This window comes from Mesoplodon mirus (genome assembly GCF_964341445.2).
Source record: "Mesoplodon mirus genome assembly, chromosome: 7".
NCBI classification, from domain to species: Eukaryota; Metazoa; Chordata; class Mammalia; order Artiodactyla; family Ziphiidae; genus Mesoplodon; species Mesoplodon mirus.
This window is the reverse complement of record NC_138983.1, coordinates 102684256-102694569: the sequence shown is the minus strand read 5'-3', so window position 1 is coordinate 102694569 and position 10314 is coordinate 102684256. Positions and strand designations below refer to the sequence as shown.

At 44.1% G+C, this 10314-nt stretch overlaps 2 protein-coding genes across 4 annotated transcripts in view; one reads left to right on the top strand and one right to left on the bottom strand.

The window, feature by feature from the left end:
- Positions 1–1990: 1990 nt before the first annotated feature.
- On the top strand, positions 1991–3481 carry LOC309808918 (uncharacterized protein; the record flags this gene model as incomplete). The annotated part of the gene is made up of 1 exon (XM_082629485.1): positions 1991–3481. The coding sequence occupies exon 1, from the start codon at positions 2054–2056 to the stop codon at positions 3479–3481; it is 1428 nt and encodes a 475-aa protein (XP_082485611.1). The 5' UTR covers positions 1991–2053.
- Positions 3482–6455: 2974 nt separating this feature from the next.
- The window catches only part of LOC309807233 (BCL-6 corepressor-like), a 9253-nt gene continuing 5394 nt past the window's right edge, over positions 6456–10314 (bottom strand). For 2 of the 3 annotated variants that reach the window (XM_082626578.1, XM_082626579.1), the window contains exons 3-6: positions 9058–9203; positions 8537–8614; positions 8216–8372; positions 6456–6853 (exon numbers count right to left, since the gene is read on the bottom strand). In XM_082626578.1, coding sequence (XP_082482704.1) covers positions 6562–6853; positions 8216–8372; positions 8537–8614; positions 9058–9203 — 673 coding nt within the window. In that variant the 3' untranslated portion in view covers positions 6456–6561. The remainder of the gene's footprint in view (positions 6854–8215; positions 8373–8536; positions 8615–9057; positions 9204–10314) is intronic. The other variant, XM_082626580.1, reaches the window with a different exon arrangement.

Sequence of the window (10314 nt, the reverse complement as noted above, 5' to 3'; positions counted from 1 at the left end):
AAAGCAAACTGTCTAAATAGAATTGCAAAGAATCGATTAAACTATGGGACATCAATACGACACAATACTACATGATACATCATTAAGTGAAAAAAGCAGGAATATGAAATAGCAGGTATACTACAATTCTATTTTTGTAATCCCTAAGTGTACATATATATTTGTAGAAAAAAAAAGACTGAAAGTATATACGTCAAAATGAACAGTGATTATATCTGGGTATTAAAATTATAGGTAATTGTTCTCTTGTTACTCTGTATTTTCTATAAAGGATATATGCAACTCTTAGAGAAAGTTTAAAAGCAAAATAAAAGCTATCAGTACAATGAGGCTTTAAAAAATCCTATCACAATAGTATCATGCCAAAAGCTAAGCATATTTCATATTAAAAATTCAATATTTTCAATTTTAGAATTTCCCTCTAAGCCATAAATCCTCACTAAGAGATTCTGCCAAAGCACTTGCACCCAGGTCACCAATGAGCATGTTGCAGTTCAGAGTGATGCGCCTCAAACCAGTCATGCAGTCAAGATCACGTCTCCTGGAATGAAGACTCTCAGCCCAGGTTTCTTCATGCCTTCTGGTAGTCTGATACTTCAAAGATTTAATGGGATGAAATTAAGATGCTTGAATAAGGAAACAGGGTGTGCCTGAGTATGGCTTATTCTGTCAGAGATTTACACACACACGCAGATCAAGCATATATGCCAGGAGCATCAACCTGAGAAATTCAACAGTCACTTCTGGTTTACGAGTCCAGTGACCCAGATTCTGCTCGGTCAGTGATTAGATTCTAGCCACTGCATTTCCTGTTTCTGAACACTTATGTAAAGTTGGACAACTCAATTACAGTCTATGAATTATTTTCCTTATCTTCTAAGTCAGGGAATTGGTTCTAAATCCTATCTTTGCTGAGGCCCTATATTTCATCATCCTGTCCTCCAATGGCCTCCAAACACCTGACTGGGCAAACCATAAGAAAACTTTTTAATATGCATCTTATTTATTAACAAATTATATACACAAAGTTCCATACATAGAATTTATGTACATGATAAACTACACAGATTTTTAAAAATAATACAAAGGTAAAAATGTTCTCATATTTTCTTTTCCTAACTCCTAAGGCATTATTTTATTTTATTTATTTTTTTATAAAGATTTATGTATTTATTTATTTGTTTGTTTGTTTGGCTGTGCCGGGTCTTTAGTTGCAGCATGCCGGATCTTTTAGTTGTGGCATGTGGGCTCTTAGTTATGGCAGGCACGTGGGATCTAGTTCCTCGAGCAGGGATCGAACCCAAGCCCCCTACATTGGGAGCACATAGTGTTAACTGCTGGACCGCCAGGGAAGTCTCAAGCATTATTTAAAAAACTATATTTACAAAATGTATCTCACATGCTACCTTGGGTGTGCACACAAGCTTTAGAGGCCTGGACTATGCAGAGCCAGTTTGATGTGCCTTGGGAAAATAATGGTTTGACATTTAAGCAAAAGTACTGTCTTGAAGACATTCAATTCTTTATGTTCATAAAGTAAATTTTGGTAACAGGGAACACTGACTGTAAATGAAAAAAGTCTTATTACATTCCTGAAAAAGTAAAAGACTCAAAGTGCCTTTGTTACTCTAAAAGGAAAATCATTAGTGTCATTTTTCTATTAACAATAACTTATTAAAGCTCCAAGCAGAAACAACAGCAATCACTTACACAGTGCTTAGTATGTGCCAGGCACTATTTATACAAATAAGTGCATTTAAACCTCATAATGAGGCATAGAGGTTAAGTGATTTGCCCATGGTCACTAGCTATGAAATGGGAGAAAGGAATTCACTCTGTCTACAAGAGGCGGGCAGGTCAGGCGTGGATCAAGGCCGGAGAGGACGACACCTCTAGGCCACAGCAAGTAAGGGCTGAGTGCGACGCCCCAACCGAAGAAAACTGCCCCACACCGAGCGGTCTCCTGACCCCCCGAGCAGGTGCTGGCCTCCGAAAACACGTGTGGGAGCAGTGGGGACAGAGCTCCTGAAGCAAAAAGGAACCGCAGTTGATTATGGAAGATTCTCACAAGAATAACGCTTCAGAGACAGCACCTCAGTCTGGTTCAACAGTTCAGGGAGCTCATATTTCTCATATTCCTCAACAGATGTCATTAAGAGGATCTGCGCCAGTGACAATTGTACCTCTTCCTGGAGAGCAAGTACAGGTTCAGGGGGTCATCCAGACAGCTCAGTCTTCTGTAATTCACCCACCACACGTGCAAACGGTATCATCTTTATCAGAAAGTGAAGAGTCTCAGGACTCATCTGACAGCATAGGCTCCTCACAGAAAACCCACGGGATCCTAGCACGGCGCCCATCTTACAGAAAAATTTTGAAAGACCTATCTTCTGAAGATACACGGGGCAGAAAAGGAGACGGAGAAAATCCTGGAGTCTCTGCTGTCACTTCTATGTCTGTTCCAACTCCCATCTATCAGACTAGCACCGGACAGTACATTGCCATTGCCCCAAATGGAGCCTTACAGCTGGCCAGTCCAGGCACAGATGGAGTACAGGGGCTTCAGACATTAACCATGACAAATTCAGGCAGTACTCAACAAGGTACAACAATTCTCCAGTATGCACAGACCTCTGATGGACAGCAAATACTTGTGCCCAGCAACCAGGTGGTTGTACAAACTGCATCAGGAGATATGCAGACATATCAGATCCGTACCACACCTTCAGCTACTTCGCTACCACAAACCGTGGTGATGACATCTCCCGTAACCCTTACATCTCAGACAACTAAGACAGATGACCCCCAACTGAAAAGAGAAATAAGGTTGATGAAAAATAGAGATCCTGTAATGTGGAGAGCTGTGATTGGAACTAATAACATAGATGGGCGTCAGCCACACTCCAAGATGATGAAAGTTAAAGCAATCATTATCCATCCAGACTTCGATGTGGAATCTTATGAAAATGATATTGCGCTTTTTCATTTAAAGAAAGCAGTGAGATATAATGATTATATTCAGCCTATCTGTCTACCTTTTGGTGTTTTCCAAAGACTGAACCGAAACACAAAGTGTTTTATAAGTGGATGGGGAAGAACAAAAGAAGAAGGTAATATTACAAAAAAATTACACGAAGCAGAAGTGCATTATACTTCTCGAAGTTTTTGTAATTCTGACAAGAGCTATGGGGATATAATTCCTTACACTTCATTTTGTGCAGGTGATGAAGATGGAGTTTTTGATACTTGCAGGGGTGATAGTGGTGGACCATTAATGTGCTACTTACCAGAACGTAAACGATATTTTGTAATGGGAATTACCAGTTACGGATATGGCTGTGGTCGAAAAAATTTTCCTGGTGTCTACAGTGGGCCATCCTCCTACCAAAAGTGGCTGACAGATCACTTCTACCAGAACTGGAAGCAGGCTCTCGAAGAGATATTTGCACAGTCATGCTCATGGCAGCATTATTCACAATAGCCAAAATGCAAAAGCAACCCAAGTGTCCATCAACAGATGAATGGATAAACAAAATGTGGTATACACATACAATGGAACATTATTCAGCCTTAAAAAGTAAAGATATTGTGTCACATGATACAACATGGATGAACCTTGAGGACATTATGTAAAGAGAAATAAGCCAGTCACAAAAGAACAAGTATTGTATGATTCCAATTATATGAGGTATCTAGAGTAGTTAAATTCATAGAGACAAAAAGAATGGTAGTTGTCAGGTGCTGGGAAAGGGGGAGAAATGGAGAATTACTGTTTAATTGGTACAGAGTTTTGCATGATTAAAAGAGTCTGTGGATGGCTGGTGGTGATGGTAGCACAACACTATGCATGTACTTAATGTCCCTGAACTGCATACTTAAAAATGGTTGATTGTAAATTTCAAAAAAAAAAAAAAAAAAGAAATGGGAGAAAGGAGATTTGAACCTAGGCCATTTGGCTTCCGCACCCAAGTTCCTGACTGTTTTCTACCTCAGGGGTCAATGGACTTGCCCTGTACAGGCTCAAAGAAGTTTTCAATTTTTAAAATCTAAATTTAAACATTTCCAGATTTGTGGGCTATACAGTTTCTGTTGCAACTACTCTGCCCCACTGGTGTGGGGTGAAAGGAGCCACAACTACCATGTAAACAATGGGTGCGACTCTGTTCCAGAAACACTTCCTTTACAAAGCCAGGCGACGGGCTGGATCTGGCCCACCAGCCAGAGTTTACCTATCCCTGATCTGCACCATCAAACTATTAAAAAGCCTTCATGTCAAATTATTAACTAACTTTAGGCCTAAATACAGTCATTATAACCACTGTAAAGTTATTTTAAAAACTGTATTTACAAATTGCTGATGTACTGACTTTTATTAGTTTAAAAACTACAACAGCTAATAAACACTTGATTCATTTAAAGTCTTGAAGACTAAAATGGCATAGTTTCTTCACAGTATTACAATAAATGTTTTCAGTAAAAAAACATACATAAAAGTATTATTAGGTATTATATATTAAATCTCTTATTTCTAAAATTAAGTGGACTATCTTTACTAAATGGTAGAATCCCAAACTGAAAACTGGTCATATTCTTTCAGCAAAATGAAAGCTGCGCTCACATGTATTAAAAGACAAAAATTAGGGCCTTCCTGGTGGCGCAGTGGTTGAGAGTCCACCTGCCAATGCAGGGGACGTGGGTTTGTGCCCCGGGCTGGGAAGATCCCACATGCCGCAGAGCGGCTAGGCCCGTGAGCCATGGCCGCTGAGCCTGCGTGTCCAGAGCCTGTGCTCCGCAACGGGAGAGGCCACAACAGTACCACACACACACACACACAAAAGACAAAAATTAACTGCCCTCTGTATCAATATATTAATGTGTTTCAATCACATATGTTTTCATGAAAGTTTAAACATAAAATCACCTTTAAGATCTAGGCCATGTGATCTGCTCCATGCCATGTCAGAACACACCCCGTGAAGTTTACTTAACTTGTCTTAAGTGTGATAGAATTCTTTATACCTTGACAAATAACTAAAAGGAAAAAAAAAAAAACCCACACACACAATAAGATGAAGAGCCTATACATTTGTCAATCTTGACTTATTTGCTTTTCTTGAGTCAGTTGGAGGTTTATAGCCACATTCTCAAAATCATTAACTACAATCTTTCCAAACAGGTAATTGACGAACAGATGCATTCTAAAACTTGTCAGTAACAAAGTGCTATTCCAGTTTACAGCAACAATTTAATTCTATTTAGATACTAAAACTGAATACACTGAATACTGCAAACGTTATTCCCAACCACTCAGCAAAGTACTACATACCTTTTCAGATATAGGAAAAAAAAGAAAAAAAAGAAAAAGCATACGATTCTTCCTATTTTCATTTCCAAAGATACATCCCAATCTTAATGATCAATCAGCGATTTCAACGTCAACTATAAACCCAGTATACTGCTGCTGTGCAGTGTACTAGAGCAATGGAAGAGAGAGGACCTCAAACCCTCTGTTCCCTCAAATTCAAAGGCAGGCTTCCTGACCCCTCCAGACCACTACTGGACACAGGGAAGGCACACTAATGTTGCAGGACCCCAACCAACAGTCACCTGCTTTGTGATTACTTCCATGACACACCCTCACCAACACCACTGAGTTTGCTGCTCCTACAGGACGTTACATGTATTTCCTATTTTAACACATACCACAGTGCATCATAATTATGATTGCAGATAGATATTCTAACAATTGAAAGAGAATGATGACTTTTTTGCTCTTTACATCTTGCTATTTCCCTTCCCATAATATTTCTTGAAGCAAAACCATAAAATATAGACAAACACAAAAAACAGAAAATATACAAAACGTGTGCTTTGCACCTTAACGCAAACTTAAGTAAAATTAGTTCTGACAGTATCCAGCATGACAAACTTCCATGGTACAAATGAGAATGGACCAAGGTTTGAGCAGGTACAGGAGACAATCCAGGCATGAACAACACCAAGGAAAGGTAGACAGGAAGTAACATGGTGTGTAGGAAATCACGAGACCAGTCTGATGGGAAGAGACTTAAACAAGACTGAAACTCACTTTCTAAACCTCCATCTCCAACTGGACAATTTGCAGGACACAGGTGCACCAAAGTGGCCAATTTATTCAATCCCTTTAATATGGAGGAAGAGTTTAAAATTTTACTGGTTTAATTTGCCCCAAAAGCAACTCTCAACAGTTATGGCCTCTGTCGTCGGAGCTTTGTATGAAATTAAGTCAAAGTGTGGAGCTCCTTTGCCTTTTTTTTTTCTCCTTAAAAAAGAAAAGAAACAATTGTTCCGAGTAAAAACAAACATATTCCAAAGCATGTGTACATTGAAAAGTAAAGAAACTTTATTAACAACTTCATAAAAACTGACTTCAAATTTTAAAAAGAAAAAAACATGTTTTGAAGTCCTTCCGACTGGAGTCGTGTCTCATAGTGTCCTTTCTTTACAGAAATAGTCGTATTAGGACACATATACACAAGGATTAACACCATGACACACTGTACACGGCGGGCCCCGGCGAGCTCACCAGTCGTCGTCTGAGTCCAGGTCTCTGGGGAGGATCCACTCCACGGATGAGCCCAGCAGAGTCTGAAGCTCGTTCATGAACTCCACCAGATCTAAGAGCTCCTTACTTTCTGGATTAAAGGACTCTAGGTCCTTGGGGCAAGAGAATAAGAGACTTGCTGACACTTGCCGGTAGATCTCGGCCTCCGCGATGGTGACAATTTCCACATTTGGGAAATTGCAGCGGAATATGCAGGAGGACATTTGCAGTTTCTTGAGCAGGTCTGAGAGCAACAGCCAGTTATGAGGCCTACACCAGAGAAAGGACAGTGGTTTGAGTTTCCGGCAAAATTAGAGGCGCTCCCAACTATGAACTACCCGTCTCCTGGCGGTGAAAGGGCCTGCTACTTCCACTTTGATTACCCCACCCCCACCCCACTTCTCACTGTCCTTAGAAGATCTACTTCTTCTTTTTTTTTTTAAAATTTTATTTATTTATTTATTTTTGGCTGCGTTGGGCCTGTTGCTGCGCACGGGCTTAGTTGCTCCGTGGCATGTGGGATCTTCCCCGACCAGGGCTCGAACCTGTGTCCCCTGCACTGGCAGGCGGATTCTTAACCACTGTGCCACCAGGGAAGCCCGGAAGATCTACTTCTAGCGGGGGAACTCTGGACTCATGTGCATGTGTTAAGAGACCACCTAGGGCGGATCAGCCAACTTAGACAAAAGCAGGAGCAGCGCCCCTGAACGAGCCTCGTTGCAGGCCACCCCAGTGCTGCCTTGGCTCTGGCCACAACTCAGGTCACCCCTCTCCAAGTAAGTGTACCCCGTTCTAGTCACTGGGGAAAACCAGTCTGTATGCCAACCCAATGGAGATGGCAAACACCTCTTTGACCTCTCCTCTCCTCCGGCCCTCACGGAGAGAGCATGAGAAACACTCGAGGTCACCCGGCTTTCCTTTCCTTTCCCACACCTCCAAGCCGCCCCTCAATGCTGCCGGGGGTGAGGCTTTTTCGAGAAGGGAGGTGGTAAAATCCTTCCTGATACCCTGCCATGCTTTATGATCTCTATCCCAAATAGAATGTCACCACAAAGGCAGACACGTTCCCAGCCTCAGAGTCCAAGGGGGATGCTACTCCTTAAGCAACGGGGTCAACACACAGCAGAGCAAGGTCTCCTGATGTGTTCACTCCGAAGGGTTGGTCATGGGGCACAGTGGCCCGACCGTGGGGACAAGACTCGATCTAAGCAAATCTGAAGACACATAAGATCCCAGGTGCCACATACGGCTTTCTCTAATCTTATACGAGAAGAGGGTACACATCAGTATCGTCCCGTGGACCTCACGCGCCTTGGAAGGCCCCTATGGTAGCCGTTTGGGGAGGATCCCTTCCCCAAGAGTTTACTGAAACTGTGCAATTGCAGTCGCTGACTCCCGTGTCCTTTGGGCTCTAGGGGTGTGTTCCAATGAGGGCAGTTGGCTGGGGAACCCTCCCACACCCCAAACTTTTCTGGAAAAGTTCCACTGCATTATGTGAGGTCGGTGGACACTTGGTGAGGAATTCACTCACCCCCCAACCCAGCCACCCTCATCTGCTGAAGGGGATTTCTAACTCCTGCCACCCCACAGAGCAGCTGGGCTGGCTCTCGACCACACGCTGGCCACGCTCACCCCTGAGCGACGGACACCTGGACGTTATAACACGGCAAAAGGGGGTCTTCGGAAAATTCAGATTCCAATAGGTCACCATAGGCCTCGTTGCTGTCATCCTGGTCCTCCGGTCCTGGGGGATTTGCTAAAACATCGTAACCACTTTCATCATCTGGTTCTAACCGGGGGAGCAAACAAGAGAGAGGTCAGTAAGCTGGAGCAAGATTCCAGCTGTTCGCCAAAAAGAACCCTGGAAAAATTCTTTCCCAAGCAAGCCCTGCTCACAGCACCACCCCCACCCCCACCCCCACAAGCCCAACTGAAACGAACAAGGCTGCTCACCACACACACAGCTGCCAGAGAACTCCGAAGAGCAACCGGGGTTACCGTCGTCAGGAGCCTGCAGGTTATTTAAACAGTCTGCAGAGAGAGGGGGAGAGAGAGAGAGAGAAACAGAAACAAGGACAAGATAACGCCTGCTGGTAAGAGGCAAATGCTGCTGGAGTTCGGGAACATCTCACGCTGGGGCTGGTGTCACCTCCTGACAAGTCCCACTGCACACGCCTCCAGGTATCTGACTGAAACCTCCCCACGCGTCCACCCGCCTTCCTGAGGGACTGCCCGCCTCACCGCCCCAGCCTGCCAAACAAAAGCTAGCCTGGCTAGCTAAGAGTTTTCCAGCCCCCCACCTCGCAAAACTCAAAGTATGTATCTCTTCTTTGACAGACTAACGTTGGGCCGCTTTTCCCAGTAAAGGGTCACTTAGAGTAAACGGGGGGTGGGGGTAGGGGGAACCCAGGTGAAAGGCTGTGAAGTCACCGTCTAGATGCTTGAACAAGACCGTGTCTTGACCTCTGCCATACCTGTTAAGAACTTCTCCAGAAGTTCGCTGTGGCTCACTTTCTTGATGGTTCTACCTGAGTACGTAGCCAGGGTAGGATCAGCACCGTAGGAGAGGAGCAAGCGGACAATTTCGAGATGATCATTCTTGACAGCATCGTGGAGAGGCCTAGGAGAGGTGCGGGGGATTACACCTGTGCACGCGACGCTTGCTTCTAAGGACACGGGGCAAAATCGAGCGTGTGTGGCCAAGCCTCGTAGGCGCGCTATTTCACCGAGGAGGTGAGTGTACGGTCGCTGCGACAAATTACTCTGTTATTTCAACACATAACCCTTTACGGGACAGGTGAAGGGACCATCTCAGGCCTAATTCTTCAATGCAAATCTCTCTTAATGCATGGCCCAAGGAGGAACTCAGACAACGATGAAAACGTTTCCAATGAACTTAAATAGTGACAGACTGTAAGAAGGTAACATACGGCGGGGTGGGGGGAAGAACCCCAGCATCAAGGAAGCAGATACGAGAAGCCATTGTTACACCATTACAAACAAAACCCAAAAAGTGCAGTTTGTAAAAGAAACTAGGGGCAAAGTGGAACCTCTCCTGAAACCAACTTGGAGATGAGTGATCAACCCTCTTGCCCAGAAGCAGTCGACAGGCAGGGCGAGTTCTCAGGAGGATACAGAGTCCTCCTGCCCGTGTCCGCTGGGGTCAGGAACACTGTCCGCAGTCCCATCCAGAAAGGATGCTATTTGGAAACCACGAACCACCAAATACCTTACGGTTTTGCTCATTTTATGACTGTCAGGAAAGCCCCAGTGCCCTGCCTCGTGGTGGCATCCCAGGTACAACCGGGAAGATGCTTGGGCTGACTCAGACCTGGGCCTCTGGCCAATAAACCGAGGTCAAGGACAGAGTGGGGGCCAGGCCCGGGGATGTGGGTGGACACGGCAGGTCCTATCAAGCCAGTTGCCACTGGACCTGTCTGTACTCCTGCGACTTTCAACTCACATATATGTTCAAGATTGAGATTCAACAGACGCTGGTGAAGAGTCCAGGGTCTTAAAAGAGAACACCCCTGATTATTCATGCAGGCTCAACATTTTCAGGGACTTCTGTCCATAAGAGCGTCACAGAGTTTTAAAGTTCTATGTAAATTTGCCAGAAAGATCTGTCCGGTTCCATTCTAGAGGACTCCGCCATCAGTGTGCTTACATGGCACTCACTCTCCATCTTTCCTTCTGGGGTTCCCCGCACACCCTGAGAACCACTGCCTATG